Here is a 22,406-nt window from a genome sequence, read left to right as displayed (position 1 = left end):
CTGCATTTGACAAACTCTTAGAAGTGAGGAAACGAGATGGAGTCGATCCTCTAAAAAGAAAGCTCAGCAGGAGATGCCATTACATGAAGTTCTGTGAGGAGTTTGATGGATCCTTGCTTGACAGTGTTGGGAATTACAAAATAACTGTGCATCCGTTGAGAATGCAAAGATGAAGGAGAAAGAAGAGAAACGATACTAATTCTTTTATTGTCTGTTGGTCCCACTATACCCAAAGTTAATCGTTTTTCTTCTCATTTTATAATAGTCTTTCTCTCTTCTCTCATGTGGACTTAAGGGAAGGTTTCAAAATCAACACAAACTTGTTGTTAGCTGAAAGGTCAAGTATTGTTCATAACACCCTTTTGTGGTGGTGGCAATACAAAAATGCATTGATAAGGTCACAATCTGAATAACTCCCTCTCAATAATATACCGGCTGACCTTTTATTAAAATGCGATCTGGGAAAATAGAAAACAAAACCAAGTTGGAGACAAAGGAAAGGCATTTTCATATGCGCTCGGTTTTGGTGGGACAGGTATTAGAAGGTCTGGTGTCAAGGGGGTGCTGTAGTGTTATGAGGCAGGAATACTATTATGGTGCTTCATAAATCACAGCAAAAAAAAGAATGCATCTTTACAAGAGTCCTCTTTTCCCTGTGAATGTAAAACAGATTTGATGCTAACTTCTCCTTATGGAGGTCGGATTTAAAAAGATTCGACATGGAGAGCACCATTGTGCATTGATGCCCTCATTTTGTTTTTGCTCCCTCTTGGTTCTACTCTGGGCAAGCAATTAATCACAGACTCGTGGCTTTATTTCTTTGATGTTTTTGAGGGATGTATGTACGTAAAGGGAAATCGAGCATTTTATTGCCATTTGGCTGCATATTATTAGTAAACTTAAACCGTGCTGACTGCTTGATATAAACTGTGTTTGACTTGGTGAATATCTGTTAGTGAGTGATTCAGTTTATTTGTCCTTTGTTACTTGGTCCCTGTTAGTAGACAGTTACTTTTTGTTGTTGTTGTTGTTTTTTACTTGCTTGGCAACGGATTGTTGGTTTGTGTCTTCTGCTTCTCGGAGCTTATCATTACTCTCAGCCTTATATAAACTTGAATGTTGTTTGACTTGCTAGTGACCTTTCTTACTTGGTTTCTGTTAGTTAATGACTGTTAGTTTTTATGTTTTTGCTTGTTTTTTCGTGATTAACAATTGTATTAATTCTCAGGCAAATTTCAGAATAGAATACAGAAGACAACATTTTATTCCATTAACAAACCCAACCCAAACTAATCCCCAAATTTTGCTTTTTTTTTTTTTTTTTTTTTTTACATTGTTTAACATCAGTGTGTGTCTTCTGCTTACTAAGAGCTTGTTATTAATCACAGCTTGATATAAACCGGAATGGCACAGACGGCAGCAGGTTTATATTTATATATTTATATTGTATGGACCTTACATTTGTTACACATCAGATATTTTCCCTCAACTGTTCCCCAAACGTTCAGCTAAGACGACATAGACTATGTTTGCGTGTGCACACGCCAAGACAGAAATTTTAAAATACTGTAATTCTGTGTCTGACCATTCATTCGGGATCCGGGATGGCACACTGTCTGAGAGACACTGCAGGAATGTGTCAGTTATGTGTCAATAATGCAGTGAGATCTTTATTTTGTGGCTTATAAAGATTAATAACTTTTAAAGTCAAGCACATCCTGCACTTTATTTTCTCATTCATGCATATTGTTTTTCTAAAAAAAGAAACATCCGAGTTCTTTGCTTCTGTAGGACATACAAAACTTTTTTATTAATACATAAGTTACTTTAGCCTAAAATAATATGTATAATATGTATTATAGGTCTATTTAAATATGTTTTAAATATCTAGACTATTGTTTTGTTTTTGTTTTTCGGATCGATGCAGACTCATTCACAGCATCGTGCTGTGCATCCAAGCACTGAATTATTTTGACACCTATCAGGCCAAAAATGACCTTAAAGGGTTAGTTGAACCAAAAATCAAAATTATGTCATTAATAAGTCATCCTCATGTCGTTCCAAACCCGTGAGACCTCAGTTTATCTTCAGAGCACAGTTTAAGATATTTTAGATTTTTAGTCATGTTACAAATGTTTAAACAGACACCTCTCTCCCCTGTCTTTCTTTCTCTCTCTCTCTCTCTCTCTCTCTCTCTCTCCAGTCTAGTGGTCCGGTAGGCAGCGGCAGCATGCAGCTGTTGGAGACAGATTTTTCCCGCACTCTAACTGGACTAGTAGATCTGCATCTCTTCCATCAGAAGAGCATCCCCGTATTCCTCAGCGCGGTCACCATCGAGCTGTTCAGCCGCCAGACTGTCACCTGATTTACCCATCATTGCTCAACCACACGGTGTGTTCAGGGAACACGCTCTCTCTCTCTCTCACACACACACACACACACACACATAGCAAGACACTGACAACTACAGAAATCCTGGGCGTACAAGCTGATCATTTTTCATTTGCATTTTTTTTTTTTTTTTTACAGATCAAGCATTGAATAGTTGAAGGTCATCATAACGTGACAATCTATATGCCAACATTTCAGTAATACAGTGATTGTGTATTTTTCTTTTAATGCTATAAATCTACACTCTGTTGTTTACGAAATGGTTAATGTGTACAAGAGAAACCTGAAGACGTGCAGTCCTCTATTTACAAGCATCATGTTTGATGGCAGTTTATTTGCCTGTATTGAGAACAAAATAAAGACGTATTCAACTTCTCAGTCTATTATTTGTATTGGGATCTAACAGATTTCAAAGCATTCTCTGTGTTCAAGTGAATAATGATTCATACGCACATTTGGATACTGCTTGTATTGTGTTTTACTTCAAGCAACTCAAATAACCTAGTGATTATTGTAATCAACTCCCCGCTGAATTAAGGATAAACTAATATCCCCACTGAAAACACAATAGTTGCCTAGGAGCTCGGATGCAAGTTTCATGTCTTTTAAACGTTTGCTTTGTAGAATTTGGCACCAAATCCTAGTGGATGTGGGAGTATTTAAATTCCCTGGCCATTTTAGCTGGCAGCAATTATTACTTTTTTCCTCTCTCTCTCTATCATCTTTATTTGAATGCCACATAAAATGTCACAGTTTCCTATCCTACACACATTAAGTTTAAATTGATGACTCAGACTGCTTTCAGATGAATTTTGTGATAAATCTGTCGCACTAGCAATGGAAAGTGCCACTGTGCCAATGCAATTAGCAAAGAATGTTACCCTCATCCTGCTTCCGTGGTTTCAGGTAGTGCGCAGTGGGCTTTACCAGTATCTCTGCTTTCTTCTCATGCCAGAGAATACAATGCAGAGTCAATGTCCCTGCTGTTATCTGTCTTTGGCTGGCAAAAATCAATTCAGAAAAACAGCTACTATGCTCAGAGTCATGCACACACTCTAAAGCTGGCATTGCTCTCATCCTGTCACTTTTAACCCATTTTCACACTTTCTCCTACCTTTTTGGTTCTTTATTTAATATAATTTGTCGAACAAGTCAAGCATCTTTGGCAGTAAACCCTCTTTCCTTCTATGATACCCATTTCCTCTCTCATCACACATTTTTATATTTTATTCATTTTATCATTTATCATCTTGAGTCGAATGAGCTGGCCTCTCATTGGTTATTTATGAAAGTTTTTGTTTTTCATGAACTGTGGTTATATAATTCATAGCTTTGGGGTGGAAAAGCCTATATATGCTAATGAGGAGCTGTAAATGAATAATGAATATTTGAGAAGCTTTGAATAGGGTCTGGCTGCAGACATGCACTTGCACTCTCAAACACCTCTGCTTCCGCAAGTGATGTCACTTGCAATCGTTTATAATTTTAATTAATTAATTTATAATTAATTTAAATCTCTCAACATTGATGCAAATTTTGTGATTCACAAATGAATGGCAGACAAAGTTGTGATTGTGACATAAAAATGCATTTGCGAAGAAAAAAAAAATCATTTATTTGTGAATTTAATTAATGTTTGTGAAACTCTGAGATATATTTTAGGATCTCATTATATTAATTTTTTCAATGTGTTAATTTTTTTTTTTTTGTAAATCTCTACATTTATTTGTGGATCATAATATATTTACATGGGATAATGCAACAATTCTACCCCCATACATAATGTACAGGGTATGTCATCAGTAGAACAGCAGAATATGAGCACAATGCGCAAAGTCTCTCGTTAAGCGTTTTCCTTAAACCATAAACACATAAATGATGGCTTAATGTATAAAGATTTAATATACATATTTACATTCAATTTATATTCAATGCACTAAAAGTGCACTTAAACATTTGAATGCCATTGCATTAAATAAAAATTATATGTAACTGTTTAAAGAAAATGTTTCATGAGTTATGTAATGTAATAACATTAAAATACTAAAGGAAAGGAAATCTACAAAATGCAAGTTTAAAAATCTAAATGAAAGGCAATATCAATATAACATATAAAGAGTGTATGTATGTATTTATATATGCATAGTTATGTAGTGTTTTTACATGCTAATTAGAGTAACTATTTTCAGCAAATGTTTTCGTATATGGCAAAAGGTGCCACTGCTTTCACACAAAAACATAAAGATGAAGTCCAGGTTTGCATACAAAAACGTGCAGCATAAAGTGTTCCAGTCCTTTAATTGTTCTGCCATGTATGTCAACATTTATGCTAATTATCTTTGGAGACCAAAAAGCAGGTCACAAACCGTTCCCCAACATGTGGTCTCCCATGCTGAGAAAACTGTCTATCTGTCAAATCATCCGTGTGTTTCTTCATAGAGGTTTGCACCGATGAGACTAGCCATATCTTTCTATTGTGTGCCTTATCTGATCTTAGTTTGCCATGGCATTTGAAACCAGAGAGAGTGCCATACTAGGTCGCTCCCTCTTGCATTGCCACAGAGATGAACACTGAAGCAGACAGACACGGGTTCTCTCGATAGACAACAGCCCCTGTCACTCAAACTCTGTGTGTGATAAGTGGATTTGAACATGATCTGAACAGGCTTGCTGCATTTGGGTATTTATAACTAGTGCATCTCGAAGAGTGAGAATAGGCTTTTGGTAAAATAAAGATTAATGCTGCGACTAGAAAGTCTGCCTGTTTGCTTTTGGATCTCACTTATCTTTCTAGATAATAGTGGGTAGAGGCGTTTGCTGTATTTGATTCCTCTTAGGCTTACAGAAAATGGCCTACAACTTGATAACAGTACTTGTGATTATATTAGCAGCCATAAATCCAGCACACTCAACTTCTCTTTTTTTCTCCCGACATACACACAAAGTAACGTTAGATATCACTAGGCCACAATCACATTAGCTCTCATAAGCTCGGCTAGCCAATCGTGGCAGTTCACCATGTTCCAGAGGAGGGTTTGAAGCGGTGTTAGAGGCACCCTAAAAAGATTACAGAGCCCCAGAAGGAATTTTCTTCATCCTTCATTTTTCTGCTTTCCTGTCATTCCTTTTGATCTGTTTACCATTTCCTTCACTTTCTCTGCTGCGGGGCTTTATTGTCTGACTGTACCGAATCACACTCCAATGGAATGACGTTAGAGGTTTCTAAAGGAATCTGTACCTCATCGTAATGTTATCATATGGCTTTTAAGACAGCTGAAAGTTTGAATGAATGTGTTTCTCACGATCTTCGAAATGTGAAGGCATAATTTTTTTTTTTTAAATATAAATTGTTCATGATTCAGTTGGCCCCTTCTTGATGGTTATTTTGTCTTTTAAAGCTGCAGTAGGTAACTTTTGTAAAAATATATTTTTTACATGTTTGTTAAACCTGTCATTATGTCCTGACAGTAGATTATGAGACGGATAATCTGTGAAAAAATCAAGCTCCTCTGGCTCCTCCCAGTGGTCCTATTGCCATTTGCAGAAATACATCGCTCCCGGTAAGAAACAACCAATCAGAGCTGCGGTCCATAACTTTGTTTGTGTTCAAAATGTAGAAAAATGTATATAATAAGCGAGTACACCATGGATCCATTTTCCAACCCGTGTTTTTAGCTTGTCCTGAATCACTAGGGTACACCTATAATAAGTGTTTAAATTTGGACTATTTTAGTACCTTTGTGATTCTTCATAGACATAAACAGAGAGAAGCAGTTCCGGCTACGATGTTCTTCCGCAAGACACAAGCAGTTCTGTTTAATAACAGAGTGTCAAAAGTTACCGACTGCAGCTTTAACTGCCAAACCATCTTTTTCCACTGACTGTTAAAAAAAAGTATTACAATCTATAAATATTAAGCACAACTGTTTTCAATATTGATAAAATTAAAATAAAAAAAAAAGAAATGCATGAATTTGTGTGCATGTATATACAGACAGACATAGGGTGCCGACCTTCAAGAAGTTTACTTTTTTGTGTATTTATTTATTTGTCTTTTGGTCACTGCATATCTCAAACGTAAGGATGGGATGTTTATGATAATGGTATGTCTGAGTTTGTCCACACTATTATTTTCAAAGATGAATCCAGAGAGCGAATATACTACTGTGAAAATGAGCCATTACACGCTCCATTATTTTAGCTCATACTTTAACTCTTTATTCTGAGCTCACTGTTCATTTCTCTTTTCCCTCAGGTCTACTGTCATTTATTAACGGACCAACTGTCTTTGTGTGCAAATTTTAGGCCAGGAATAGCTTGGCAAGCTTAAAGGAATCAGTTGTGGGCAGTTGATGCAGATTAAAATAATGAAATAATAAACTTTTGCAGCGATTAGTGGAGGTATTCTTACAAAGATGTGGATGAAAAGCTTAATTTTAGCAATTAGAAGTGAACACAATGAGGCAAGTTTATGATTAAAAGAAGAATAAATATCTCAGTGGGCTATGAAGGCTTTGTTTTCCCTTTTGTAACTGTATATTTAACTGACTTGATTGGCAGATATTTGTTCTTGTTTTAAGCATAAACTCACCTCACCTTGCTCAGCTGTACAGAAAACAAGACAACTTAATGCCATTTTGCTTCTCAAGTAAATGTTGTTTAACTAATCCTTACACATTTGCACTTGAACAAGAAAAAAAAAACTGCTGAAGAACCACTTTTTTGCAGTTTGATCAGAAGGTAGAGTACAAGTGGTTTCCATATTCTAGCATTTGGGAGCAGAATTATTCAAGCCTTAAGCTATTTTTTTCCTCTTTATTAATGAAATTAATAAAAAATGAATAGAAATCAGTTTGAAGTTTTTACAAACTTTTAAGTGTTGCTAATATTACTCATTGTCTGTTCCCTAGAGATTTGCATTAAGAGAACATTGACATATTGTGTTTGCTTCAATTTATTCCTTTAATTGTGTGCTTGTCTAAGAAATTTACTGCAGAAAGAGTTATATAACAGTTAACAAGTACATAATAAATGTGTTTTACTTAAACAAGAAATCCTTAAAACTAAACTGGGTTTATGCTATAATTTTGCAGAGATTTCATCACAGTAGTTTAGGTTGAGCTACAATCCATCAATGTGCAGGTGTTAAGCATGCACCTATTACTGGTTTCTTCAAAATCTGCTTGTGTCCAGTCATTATGCCGTTCACGAAATTTCAGAACATGAAGTTCTGGTGAGTTGTCATCTTCAGCTCTCTGTCTTGGCTATAAATGAACTCAATCCTGACAGTGTCGATCTCATACTGTGTGTTGGCTTAAATTTGTAAATTTGTCAGATTGATTGGCCAAGAAGTGAGCTCAGATGGTGTCTGTATTAAGACCTGATATAAACAGTGTTAATGGATGATGCTTCAGCTGCAGACACTGATAGTCAAGGCTCACCTTTTTTCTGTTTCAGTACATTTAAGATGAATAATACATCCAGAGATCAGCCATTTCTGTATTTACATAAATTGCAAAACAGTGACATTCACTTTCACTTCTGATGTTTAGAAACAGTGCCTTCAGCCAGTCATACTGAATGCAGGGCTTTTATTATAAAATGTGCATTTTAATACTTTTTAATGTAAAATCTACATCAAAAAAAAAAAAAAAAAAACCTCAAAATAATAATCTGACCTGGAAGAATATTGCATTTTGTTTTCTTAGAGTGGACACTAAAAGTAATTTTACAAATATTGTGCAATATCACAGAGTGAACATTAAAATGCATGACGTCCTTTAGAAATTATATATATATATATATATATATATATATATATATATATATATATATATATATGTTATCATAGTAGTACTCTTTAAGCTGACTGTATGTAGGTCACTGGCTGATATTGGTTTGTATTCCTTATTTCTTTTTTTCTTTTCTTTTTTTGAGCGATATTTGAAGTGTTTGTGTGTGTGAGAGAGAGGGCAAAGGAGGGCATTAAGAATGATTGGTGACTGTCCTTTAGTACGCAGAACTGTACTGTATGTTCTCTTTTGGGGACGGATCAGGGCTGCTGTTGCCATAGTGATTCTGGGTCACTTAACGATTTCAAAATGTGTTGAGAGACCAGAAGCCACTTTGATGTATCACAGTTTTCAAAGTGCCTTGTAATAATTGACATTTGGGGCTTTAAAATAAAAGTTTTATGAATATTTAATTTTTGGATAATTCTATAAAAAAAAAATGCATATAAGCTACCATGGCAACAGATGGGACACTTTAAGACATGCGTGTATTGTGTATACGCAAGAGTGGCCCTCTATTGTAGAACGTTAAGATCTAATGTATTATTAAAGGCTCATGTTGCTCAACCCAGTATACATACACAAAATGTAGCCTGTATTTATTATACGGCTGAAATGCTTGATTCTGGTCAGTCTCTGCAATGTATACACACATGCACACACACTTGTTATATATCCATTATCTGGTATTGCTATATAACAAATCGCTGCTACATTCATGTGTCTCATATCATGCTGCGGTTTCGGTCTCTCGTTTTAACCCCTTTTTTAATGTAAGGGCAGGCGCAGCTATTTGTAACTTGAATGTGTGAGGCATCCTGTTTCATTTTCTTCCAGTTATTTTACCTGTAGAAAAACATTGTGTTATGATGCTTTGTATTGCAAACTGGTAATACAAATTATGTTAATAAGAATCATATCTAAGAATTCTGACTTGTTTTCTTAGAATTCGAAGTTTACATTTCTCAAATCTTTTTTTTTTTTTCACAGAGTAAAAAAAGTAGTTGAGACTACTTTATCTCAGAATTCTGAATTTATATCTTGCACCATTACACTGAGTTTACAGTGTATGTATATCTCAGAGTTAATTTATTTACAGGTGCAGCTCAATAAATTAGAATGGGAAATGTTCGTGGAAATGTTCATTTTAGCAATGTAACTCAAATTGTGAAACTCATGTATTAAATAAATTCAATGCACACAGACTGAAGTAGTTCAAGTCTTTGGTTATTTTAATTGTGATGATTTTGACTCCCATTTAACAAAAACACCACCATCTCCACAAATTAGAATATTGTGACATGCCAATCAGCTAATAAACCCAAAACGACTGCAAAGGTTTCCTGAGCCTTCAAAATGGTCTCTCAGTTTAGTTCACTAGGCTACACAAGCATGGGGAAAACTGCTGATCTGACAGTTGTCCACAAGACAGCTATTTACACTCCTGTGAAGGGTGTCAGCCACAAACATTCATTGGCAAATACGCCGGCTGTTCACAGAGTGCTGTATCCAAGCATGTTAACAGAAAGTTGAGTGGAAGGAAAATGTGTAGAAGAAAAAGATGCACAGCCAACCAAGAGAACCGCAACTTTATGAGGATTGTCAAGCAAAAAGACTGAGGCTTGGGTCACGGCATATACATGTCAGGGAATTTGGCTACAGTTGTCGTATTTCTCTTGTTAAGCCACTCCTGAACCACAGACAACGTCAGAGTGGACAGAACTGGACTATTGCCCACTGGTCCAAAGTCCTCTTTTCAGATGAGAGCAGGTTTTGTATTTTATTTGGAAACCAAGGTCCCTAGAGTCTGGAGGAAGGGTGGAGAAGCTCATAGCCCAAGTTGCTTGAAGTCCAGTGTTAAGTTCCTGCAGTCTGTGATAATTTGGTGTGCAATGTCATCTGCTGGTGTTCGTCCATTGTTTTTTTTGAAAACCAAAGTCACTGCACCAAGAAATTTTGGAGCACTCATGCTTCCTTACACTCATTTTACTAGCTTTTTGAAGATGCTGATTTCATTTTTCAGCAGGATTTGGCACCTGCCCACCCTGCTAAAAGCACCAAAAGTTGAAATAAATAAACCTTTCCATGACATTCTAATTTATTGAGATGCACCTGTAAAAAAAATTTTTTTTATCCTTTTTATCCTTTGGTTGGAAACAAGATTCCATATATAGCGACTATTGAATCGGAAGTCTCACAGATTAAAAAAAAAAAAAAAAAAAAAAAAAACACTAAATTCTGCTTTTATGTTGCTTGGCCTAGTTTTCTGTACATTGGTATGGATTACTTTTTTCTTATCTTAAATATTTAAGATAATATATAGGCAAAACTATACAACAATTTCTATTCAACTCAATAGGCAATATTTCGTAACAAGTGCTATCACGCTGTGATTTGCTTTTTGATAATAACCAGCTAACTATATTTTCTCTTATAGAATTTGTTATCATTGTTCATTGTTACAATAAAAACTCCATAACTATGGGAAGAAGGAGGCGGGAACTGGCGGACAATCAAAATTAAATTTTAATAAAGACAAAACAGCGCGTCAGCCCCTCACGGACAACTGATGCGCACAAAAAAAAAGTAAAGTTGCGGTGAGTAAAGTTGCAAGTAGATACGTTATGGCTCGAGCAAGAGCTGGTGAGTCGTCCCCAAGGTGCTGTTTACAAGCCATTGTGAGATATTAAGCATGAAGTGTTTACTTAAACCTTCCACCATTCACTTTATGGAAATATCCATGATCCTCATACTGTATAATCCTGTTGCTGAGGATTGCATTGTTGAGTAATGCACCCGTTTGAGGTTTCTGACTGAATAGGAATGGCTACAGTGGATTATTTCCCCACTGTGCGCCTTCTGATGTGGCCTGCAATATTTCATTCGTGTAATACTGACCTTGAGGAGCATTAGAGCCATGACCATCTTTACATTCCCGCCTAGCTCAACAAAGAGGGATAATAATGAGGTAATCAGACCCTCTATTTATGTACAAAATCGGTCACACATCAATTACATGGAGTGCATAGCCCATTTACTGTAATGTCACACTTGCTTTAAGTTGGCAAGTATCTCCTAGCCTTAGTATTCACTGCAGTATGTTCTGACTTTTTTATTATACATTTTTCTTTCTAGTCTAGTATAGTGCCATTTTAAGTTTGAAAATGAAGGAGCAGTATGATAATACAGCTTTCCCGGTACAAATGTATGCTTCCTTTTGCTCAAACAGCTGTTGGTGATATAGGGGTCATGGGCTTGGTTTCCAGGGAATGCAAGAACTGAAGTACCTTGAATGCGAAGTGAGGTGCTTGTATTAAAGTGTATGCAAAATGCATAAATGTATAATAAAAACCATCGTCAAGTCAGCATGGATTGGTTTTGCATTTAGCTACCTGCTTGCTTGCAGAATTTGACGTATTTCCATATTTCCTAAAAAGATAACGTTACAATAAGTTTCAAACTGTACTTTACAGACTGTATTAGTAATCAGGTCAATGCACCTTTATTTAAAAAACCAACCTTTCTTATAATTTGGACTGTTTGTCTTGCAATTTTAAAGGGACAATAAGTAACTTTTTAGGTATTTTATTATCTAAAATCAATATTTTTATTCATAAATATGCCCTCAATGGTGTACAAATACCTATGCCAATGTTTAAACTAATCCTCGTAAATGAAGAATTTATTATCTTTATATACATGGGACGGGTAGGTCGACGGAGGCTTCCATGTAGTTCCGCCATCTTGCAAAACTATAATAGCAGAGAGGGACAAAAAGTACTAAGCCAACGCGTTTCCACAACGCGTTTTCGGTCAGAGCCAGAAACGCAGGTGCAGAGCAGTGAGAGGCGCTTGAAACTGCACCGGCAAGTTTAAAAGTCTGGATTGCATTCTTATTATGGACCATACATATGCCGCGCCACAGGAGAAGAAAACATCGTCGCCAAAACAGTCAAAAATAGAACGTAAAAGGAAACGTGACCGTAGATTACAGAAAACAAGAGTTAATGTCGGGGAAGCTTTTTCTAGGTGGAAAGAGCTAATGCTGGATAAAGATTTCAAAAGAGACGCTGAAGTGGCCAGTTTTCTTCTCGACAGGTAAGTCAGTGTTACAATCTATATTATAATTTTTTTTATATCTAACAATGCATATAATTCAGAAAATATAACGAATAAATTAGACATAACTACTAATTACAATATTTCATGTTTTCCACAGTCAGTAATTCATACTGTAACATTCGTTTGTTAGTTGTCATGTTGCAGTTTGTTTGAAATAACACACCTGTTCACCTGAAGGAAAACTCGACGAAGTGCTATTAGAAGACATCCTGTCAAAGCTTTTTGGTACATATCGCCTACCGTAGATGCAACGCACATTTGAAAAAGCGAGGCGCTGGAGAGCAAAATTAGATGGGAGTAATTCCTACTTAGTGTCCCTTTAAGGGGAAAAAGAGTTTATATCTCACAATTCTGACTTTTTTCTCTAAATTCCAAGTTGTTTACATCTCACAATTCTGATGTTTTGTTCCCACCATGAAATAATAATACAAAAAAAAAAGGCAATTGCTGTTTATTTTAGACTGTTTATCTCACAATTCGTATTTTTTTTTTCTCACATTTTGGAATTTATAGCTCACAATTCCTATTTTTTTCCCAAAATTGTGAGTGAATGAACATCTCTCAAGTCTCCTCTTGTGTTCCTAGGTCAACATATTTTGTTGACCCGACCCTGGAACAACATTTTAATCCTAAAATGTAGTCTTGACCATATCCGTACACCTAAACCTAATCTTAACCATGACAAATCCCTAAAATCTGAGGAAATGATAGATGAATGACACTTATGTACAAGCACCAAACACTGATTGTGTAAGCCTAAACTTCACAAAAACTATAAACTTTCACAATGTTGTCCCAGAGTCAACAAAGATGTTGATTTAGGAACAAGTTGCACTGGTTATATCAGGTTCTGCCTCCTCTTATCCCCTGATGGAAACGAGCTTCTATAGTAATGGGGTTTCATGATGACTTGAGGTCATCAGACTGTTTTTGGAACATGGTATTTGGTTTGTGTTGGTTTATGTAGTCAGATTAGGTAATTCATTTATTTATTTTTTCGACTGCAGTGATCAAACAATTTTAACACGGCATCAGTTTTTTGCTGGTTTAAGGCAGTCTTCCAGCTCTACTCATCTTAACCAGGATGCTCTACAAGTTCAGCTGATCATCTTAACAATCTGATGTCCATCATTGACCAGTTTGGACAACCTCTCAGTCCTCCTCTTGCCCTTGAAACGGATTCTTGAAACTTATTCTGTTTTATTCCAGGTCTCATTATCTTTCTTCACTCCGTTTGCACTTGCACACATGCATTCCACAGTTTGGGATGAGATCATGACACCGATCAACCTCTTGCAAATTAAAACCTAGCTAATTAGCCTGACTGTCACTCTAGCTGCCACTTGTTTGTGTGTTAGTGTGTGTGCATCTAGGAGAGAAATATTGACGGCATTTACATCAGTGTAATTCAGTTATTGTAATTCAGGGAGACATGTTGCCCCTCGCTGACAAAAGAGTCTGTCTGCTAGACTTTATCATGAACTTCTCCCAGATCTTACCCTTCAGATAAACCCTTGTTAGCTCACTGTAGCTTCATTACTGCTGTAATGAAGTTTCCAAGTGAATAAATGCTGTAGAATCAAACAATATATTATTAAAAGTAATTCAGAACTAAGGAATTCATATTTTATAACATGCTTTGAGAGCCCAGTGGTTTACCCCACCATAACCATTCCTACAAATACCAAAATTAAGATCTCTGTGGGGTTAACATCTTTTAATGTGTTATTTATTTGATTACCTCACAAACTGTTTTCGATGTAATGGTTCGTTTTCTTGTCAAATGTATGCATGGCTTTGCATTCAAGGTATACATTTGATCAGTTAATTTATTCCCCTACAATATATTAATGCAAATGTATCCTTTAACATAACTACAGAATTGAAGGAGTTGTTTGTTTCTTTGTTGGAACAGATTTTAAGTCATTTAGCATTACGTCTCTTGTTCACCAATGGATCCTTAGCAGTGAATGGCTGCCGTCAGAAAGAATGTCCAGACAACTGATTAAAAACATGACAATAATCCACAAGTCCATCAATGGATGTCTTGTGAAGAAGGAAGCATTTTATAAGCATTCTTAAACCAACTTTTCTGTAGTACAATTCATTGCTGAACTAGAACAAGAAACTGACAGTGCAGAGTCTGAGGTTGCATTTCCCACACAGATTAAACAAACAAAATCTTTCCTTTGGGCTCTCGTGGTTTTAGTGAAAGTACAGGCTAATGGTGAGAACAGACATTCAAAGACTGTAATTAGGCGGTGATTAACGGATAGGATCTCACTGAACCCCATGATGTGAACTCCTACTGTAGCCAGTAACGAGTGGCAAAAGGTCACTGTCTCTCACAGCATATTGTTTAAAAGACATCTTTATCAGTACTGACTGGAGGCTTTATGACGGATGTGTGCTTGCTCTTTCTGACCTCAACAGCCTGATTTAACTATACATGAAAAAAAAAAAAAAAATTCAGTAGGCTATATTTATAATGCATGTATTTTTCAAAAATGATGGGATGAGTAGGATATTTTTAATGAAATGAATAATTATATACAGCAACACCACATTAAATTGATCAAATGTGACATAAAGACATTTAAAATATTTTAAAAATAGCTATCTTTAACTTTCTATTCACCAAAGAATCCTGAAAAATCCGTTTTCAAAACATATTAATCAGAACTGTTTTTAACATTGATAAGAATAAGCAGTGTTTAATGAGCCCCAAATCAGTTTGTATATATATATATATATATATATATATATATATATATATATATATATATATATATATATATACCTATTTTAAATTGTAATAATATTTCACAATATTGTGTTTGACAATCATTTTTTTATAAAATAAATGTAGCCTTGGTGAACAACACTTTATAAAACATTTTAAAAAATCTTGACAACCCAAAGATTTTTAACGGTAGCATATTTTTATAGATATTATATTAATTTATATATGTAAACAGTTACATAATTTCATCATACTCAATTGTCTGTGTTTGATGACATTGCAGGGCATTGAATGAATTGAACTCCAATAGACATCACCAGCTGACCATGTAGGAAACACTGCATAGGGACCCTGTTAAAAATTATTTGTTGTTTTAATAACACAACATAATTTGCATGTAGTTTACTTTGTTTTTAACTTTTCTAAGTCCAATTGTCGGGTGAAAAAAGCAAAAACCAATAATTAATGTGGTGTGTCTCTCTCTGCTCGCTAGCTCAGTAGTCACTTCCCAGGGTTTTGTCCATTGGCTGTCCTGTTATCAAAATCAGCGTCCCAATGTTTAGTGAATTAAAACCATTGCTAGTCTCTGAATTGGTGTTCACAATATATTTATTCAGAATATAGGGAATGGATTTTTATATCTAAATAATGTGTGCTTTAAAGTAAAATAACAGATACTCATGGACTTTCAATGGAATACAGTGGTTTCAGGTGCACTAGCAGAGCTACTATGCTTTTTACACATAACAGTGTCATAGGTGGGTTGAAAATGCTCTTTCACTCCTTCAAAGGTACCTGCAAACAGGCTGTGATGGAGGAGGCCGGTGCACGGTTGACATGACCTCCTCTGAGTGACAGGTGCAGTCAGTCACCCACTAGAGTGCTTGATAGAGTAGTAATGCCGCATGTCATCCCATCATCTCCATCAGGAGCTGCTAACACTTTCACTTTGAATGCAAACAGGTGGCTCATTTACATAATTCATGCTTTTTTCGAAAGATGTGTTTTCATCTTTTTAACATGCTACTTTGAGACACTTTATACATTTGCATCTTCTTTCAAAAAAGTAAAAGTATAAGTAATGCTTTTTTGAGATTTGATCTCAAGTTTTTTTTTTTTTTATCTTTAAGTTTTTTTTTTTTTTGGTTATGCATACATTTAGGCATGCAAAACAAACATCCAACTAAAACGGCAATGAACTGTGTATAAATTGTTTTTGTGCTATCGTTTTATGAACATTATTAAAGAACAGATAACTTTAAAATGATCATTCTATTAACATTTTTACACAACTTTGAGAGAACCTTGTTAGCCAAATGGCCAAATCCTTCTAGATGGGTTTGCAAATTTTTCCTAAAAGTGTAAACCATTTTGGTCGGCAAAAAAACTTCAGCTCCTGTTTTCTTGTATGGTATAAGTCTCTGAGACCCAGAAGGTTTCTTATAGGACATGCAATTACAGTTCAGCCCTCCTTAATGTGTTTTTGCTGTTCTCACAAAAACGCATCAGGAGACTTACCTTAAGCTCCACACCTGAACACTGCTTGAGACACAATATTTCTTTAAGAAAAAAAAGTATTTATTCTTTAAGAAATAAAACCATTTTTATTGTGCTCTTTGACATTTCCACCAGACATAAAGCCCTTTGATCCATTCTTTCCCTCTTACAAGTAGCCCATACATGTGGCTGTTTTCAGGCTGCTCTACATTCACCAAGTCATCTTCTTTCAGCTTACTTTCAGTGTCCATGGAAAATCTGGAGTGCTACAGTTTGCAGTATCAGAGATGGCAATCAACTCAACATAGACCCGTTAATGAAATACAGTGCATTAAAGTCAAAAATAATTTTTTTTGGATTTGCACTTGGGCCATGTTTTTCAAAGTGTAATAATCAAATATTTAAAATTTATTTATGCACAAATTAAGGAAAAGATTAGAGAATTCTTTTGGTGGTTTAAAGACCACCATGAATTATACAGACATTTGGATTAAATAATTATTTTGACCCTATTATCGTGCTTTAGTCCAGTCTTGTTAGCATTTATTTAGCTCAGAATAATGTCTAAACATTTTAAACTTGATTGTTTAACGAAACAGAAACCATTTTTATGTTAGGAACAAGATGAGAGTGCATATTCAGAGCCAGGCTGAATTTCATATAATAAGCAACAAATCAGTTCAACAATCAGTTTGACAATGGCATTTCCATAAAAAAAATCTAAGTAAACAATAATAATAATAAAATAAAATAAAAAACAGTTGGCGAAATAAAAATTCCATATTTCTTCCATAAATTGCACACAATCCGAATCAAATTTCAAACAATCTACTCATGTTTTGAGATGGTGGTTATGATGGTTTGTGCACCCTAGGGCTTTAATATTTGGTTGACAATTGTTATGTCAGATGTTTGACATCCACTTTGATTCAGATATAATTTAAGTGTTGTGTTATTTCACTCCATGAAACAGGATATTGTAATGTGTGGTTTCTCAGAACAGGTCTTACATTTTTTTCCTCAAAATGTAGAGGAAAATTCCATTGTTCCAATCAGTGGAATCTAAATAGTCTATCAGCCTTAATGGCGGTGAGAAAAAGATTATGCTATTAGGACTGCCTAGATCAGCACTTTAGATCTGGCTTAAAAGCCATAGAAAACATAGCTCTGTTGAATCTCAGTAAAAAAACAAACCCCAGGACTGATTTAGCAAGGTCTTTGGGTTCACAGTGATTTAAAGTAGGCATGTTGTAGCAATATCTTTGACTGAGAAGGAACTATTTCTGGTCTTTCATACAAGAATTGGGTTTAAGCTGAACTAAGCTTCATGTACAGTAAAACTGATGTTGGAGAAAAATAGAGTTAACACGTAGTACATTCATTCTCCAGTATGCAGGACTTGTGTTGAATTTGTAGTGTCAGTTTTATCAGTAGCACTGCTTGAAGATCTGTTAATGAAATCCAACAATAGAAAGCCAAAAACAGTTCTACCTGCACAGCTGTGTCTGTATGTAATCACATTGCAGGTGTAAGTCTTAAAGACTTGAAACATTCATTGTATGTTTGATAATGTAAACTTTACAAAAAAATACAAAAAAAAAATGGATAAAGCACTGAGAAGCTTTTGTTTTAAAATCCAGTAGATGTGTGCTTTTGTAGCAAATTCATCAGTTGTCCACTGAAGAGTCACTAAAGAAAAATAAAACACAACGTCGTTTTCAAAGTTGCACAGTCTGTATACAAATCTAAAGTTGGGGAGAACAGTGTTCGGCAGACATTTTGAGTTGTATGTTTTTCCAAGTACACAACAGTCAATACTGTCACAGGACACGGCCATGCGATAACCAAATATTAATTGTAATAATAAGAAGAATCAATCTTAACAGTAATACTAGTAATCAATGATGGTCATGAAGATGAGAATGATAATATAATAATAGTTTATTGTTATTTCCAATATATAAAAATCAAATGTTGCGTTGAGGTTAATACTGTTAAAAGTTTTCTATTCTTACCACTTGGCATGTACACTCACTGCAAGAACTACAGTACCTTTTATTTTGTTTTCATTCTCAAATAGAATGATTGAAAAGAGCTAGTAATACTTCTAGGCTATTTTTCTAAAAGTGGGTGCTGACTTGTCACTTAGTCATTGATACTCGCTGGTTTGGTCCAGAGATTTGTGTGGTCTTCTTTAATTGAATGAGCTATAAAAACGGCAATCATGATTTCTGCTGAGCGGAGACTCCTTTCCAGTAGTCCAAAATGTCATGTAGGTCCTCATCTTTGGCAAACTGTACTTTCCTCCTTAATGCATGACCTGCTGCAATGTATTCTTCATCATCCCTGTGACGTTTGCGGTGGAGTTTAAAACGTTCCCACAGGTTAAGAGAAGGCCTACAGCTGTACTCGGGGCTTGAATAGCCACTGAGGTTGTGGTAATGTGGTGAGAGCTGTGAATAGGACAGCTCCCGTGGTTTGGAGCACGTCAAAGGCTCCAGAATGGATGACTTCCGGCTTCCTGACACTTCTATCGACTCCTCTATGTGGTGGGGACCAGGGTAGGAGTGCCTGTGTTCGCTGTATTGTCGAATCCGCTCCGCCTCTGCCCTCAGGATTGCAGCAGCTGGAGTGACTGTTATGATATCCGACTCATCGATTGGAGATGCCTTCTCAATATATTTGGACTCTGATCTGTAGGCTCCTTCAGAACGGAAAGAGCGTGGACTGCGCATTGAACCACTTGAGGATGTGCTTGCACGCTTTTGTGGGGCATCCATACTGTGGTGCCTCTGTAGAGGATGATGGTACCCTTCTTTGTACACTGGAGACAGAAAACCAGACTTGCCTGGTGGATGTTCTGATATAAGGACCAACTGCGGCTCCGCTGTGGATACAGCGCCAGATTTTGCAGCCTGGAATGATGTTGAATCGGATTTGAGTGCATCGATGCAGTTGTTGATGATCTGGTTTACTTTGTCCACTTCTTTTGCAATCGTGGATATCTCTGCAACAGATCCCTGACTGGTTTCTGATGGAGGAATGCTGCATTCCCTAATGCTGCGGTCTGGCTGCTCTGATCTCACTTCCATGTAATTCCCTTTTGTAGTCTTTGGTGTCCCAGAGATCTCTTGCATCTTATACTGTTCTGTGTCACTGGCAGTTGGCAAGTATGGCATCCTTTGTACTGTTTCACCAGTGGACAGAATTTGTTTCTGTGACAGCTGTGATATAGTGCCTTGTTCCAATTCAGTTCCATATTTCATCTCGATCAAGTTTCTTTTCATCTTTTCCAGCTTCTTGCTCTTTGGCTCATCTTGTTGTTTGCGCTTTCTCAAGCAATGGAACACTAAACCCAGAACAATCAGCATCCCAAAGAGACAACCTAGGATGATCATAATGTAAAGTGTGGTAGTTGATTCATTTGGCACATGTTCTTGCAATGTCTTTGGTCCTGTAGAGATGGTCAGGCAGGTGTGGTTGAATCTCAGTGAATTACGAATGGATGCCACACAATATGTGTAGTTAGTATGAGATTTAAGGTTCTGTAGCTCAATGTCTTCTCTCTGGCTTTTCAGGTTTTGGATATCAGTGAAGAAGCTGTTATTATACAGGACAAGGATGTACATTTTGCGAAATGGATTTGGAATCTGGATGGTTATTATTGCACTTGTGTGGGTAACTTCTTTTAGTTTCATTACAGGACGTGCATCTGGATCCAGAAAGGTGGGGCTGATGCTTATGGGCTCCACTGGAAATGTTCCTGAGGAACAATCATCCAGTCCGCAAGGGCTAAAATCAGGCAACATTGAGGGAGTGCTACCATCTGAAGATCCATGAAGATATGGCGTCACGTTGTCATCATCGCAGACAGAGGATAGTGCATGGAAAGCATTCCGAAATCTTGGCATCCTGGGGTTCTGACTCAAGAGACTGTAGCCTGAAAAGCCAGCAGGTGTGTCACACACCATCCGCTCACTTGTCCGGTTTGGGAACGCAGCAAGCCAGCGCAGGAATCCCAACAGCTCACATGAGCAACTGAATGGGTTTAAATAGAGCTCACATGTTGTAAGCTTCGATAGACCTCGAAATGTAGCACCATCCAGTTGCTGAATCCTGTTCATGGAGAGGTCAATGTTTTCTATCGCAGGACACTCCCAGAAGGCATTGGCCGAGACGGTCTCGATCAGATTAGCCTGAAGATAGAGGTACTGTAAGCGTCCCAATCCTCTCAGCATCCCCTCGGTCAAGTTCCTTAGCTTGTTAAAGCCGATCTGCAGTACTTGAAGATTGAATTGGGCAGAGAAAGCCCCATCTTCTATATAAGAAATGTCATTCTTAGTCATATTCAGGTATGTGAGATTTCCAAAGCGACTTAAGGAAGAAAAGTGGATGCTTCGAATCTTGTTCTCATTGAGGCGCAGGTCAACAATTGTGCTGTTAATATGCAATGGAATATTTTCATATGGTGGCTGGTTCTGGCTGCAGATTGCCAACCACACAAATCCCTTTTCCCCTTCAATCAGCCAGCAGTCACCTTGAACAACAGGCACCCTCGTCAATGAGAGGAACACTAGAGCCATAGCCCAGCAAAGTAAGGCACTGGTCACCATACCTCCTCCTTGTCCACTGGACCCAGGCAAAATAGACATCTTTGCTTTAGCCATAGCTCCCGCAGGTTTTGTTGTTTACACAGATTATGGTGTTTAGCAGTATTCCACTGTCCTTGACTGTAATTGGATGTAACGTTGAAATTACATGGATGATTGTTCAGTTCTGTTAGGAACATCAGCTTGAGAAAACGGATTATTGTTTTCCTTTGTTTACTGTACACTTGGTGTTTGTCACACTGAATAGGAAGCTTTATTCATGGCCGGGGTCTTGTTTGTGTGCAATAGCTTTTCAGATAGCAAATCTGAGCATTCCCATGCATAGCTTCCCACAGTGCAAGAAGTGCTTGTGTTTTTTGAGAACCTCATTTCTCATCAGATACCCACCCATGACCAGATTTTCATATTGCACCCTGCAGAAAAAAAAGAAGAAAGAACATGATTACTGATATTTGAAAATCTAGGTCAAGTCGTAACAATGTTCCTACTGTGAGAGGAACAAGAGTGCAAAATTATATAAATGTGAATGTTTTGCATTATGAAATAACCCCCTTGCCCAAACTTAATGCAATGGAGCATGACAATTAAGTCCAAATGAACACCCACTACTTCCATTGTACTTTAATTTCCAGCTATTAACGCTGATGCCAGAAAATTGTATAGTGGCATTTTTGAGCTATTTTTAAAAAGTCGGTTTTTGTTTAGCTGACGCCATGTTTTTCATGTGTAATCATTATGGTTGCTCACCTACCAAGAGCTAAACTTAGCACAGATCAATCACACAGACACTCTCGCACACTCTCAAAGGCCAATTAATGTCTAACAGCTTAGCTCATCCTGATACCGCAAACACACTCTACTGTATATTGAGAAGTGTTTACTTTTACGTCTATCCACCTTATTAGCTTATGAGACCCTCCACTTGGCTAATTAAGGGAAACCCTTAAAATAGACCGCTTTTTAAATTAAAGCATGACCTAAATCAAACAATTTCTAAAGAAAGAACAACACACAGTAACTGAAGAGTTGCTTTAGATATGGAGAATATATTGCATGTGGCTCTGGCATGTTGTTTGTACTCAAACATTTCAATAATTGATGTCATATGAGATACAAATCCTTCAGGGAGTATTGGAACATTTCTTGCTTTATTAAAGTAGTGAAAAAGCAATATATCATCATCAATTAGATAGTTTCATGATGATGAATTGGATTTTCACTGTTCTTTGATTCTTTGATTGTTTTAGCTGT

At 36.5% G+C, this 22,406-nt stretch overlaps 2 protein-coding genes across 3 annotated transcripts in view; one reads left to right on the top strand and one right to left on the bottom strand.

Annotated features, from left to right (window-relative positions):
* LOC113095125 (mitotic spindle assembly checkpoint protein MAD1-like) overlaps nt 1–2,766 on the top strand; it is a 33,300-nt gene extending 30,534 nt beyond the window's left edge. Inside the window, exons 3-4 of the mRNA XM_026260773.1 lie at nt 2,204–2,391; nt 2,530–2,766. Of these exons, the coding sequence (XP_026116558.1) occupies nt 2,204–2,365 (162 nt within the window). The 3' untranslated portion in view covers nt 2,366–2,391; nt 2,530–2,766. The remainder of the gene's footprint in view (nt 1–2,203; nt 2,392–2,529) is intronic.
* Nucleotides 2,767–16,458: 13,692 nt separating this feature from the next.
* Nucleotides 16,459–22,406, bottom strand: part of LOC113094812 (protein ELFN1-like) — a 67,108-nt gene continuing 61,160 nt past the window's right edge. For both annotated transcript variants that reach the window (XM_026260474.1, XM_026260527.1), the window contains exon 3: nt 16,459–21,568. In XM_026260474.1, the coding sequence (XP_026116259.1) occupies nt 18,768–21,212 (2,445 nt within the window). In that variant the 5' untranslated portion in view covers nt 21,213–21,568 and the 3' untranslated portion in view covers nt 16,459–18,767. The remainder of the gene's footprint in view (nt 21,569–22,406) is intronic.

The sequence above is a fragment of the Carassius auratus genome, chromosome 1 (assembly GCF_003368295.1).
Source record: "Carassius auratus strain Wakin chromosome 1, ASM336829v1, whole genome shotgun sequence".
Classification (NCBI taxonomy): Eukaryota; Metazoa; Chordata; class Actinopteri; order Cypriniformes; family Cyprinidae; genus Carassius; species Carassius auratus.
The sequence above is the reverse complement of the archived record's forward strand: the minus strand, read 5'-3'. Positions and strand labels throughout refer to the sequence as shown.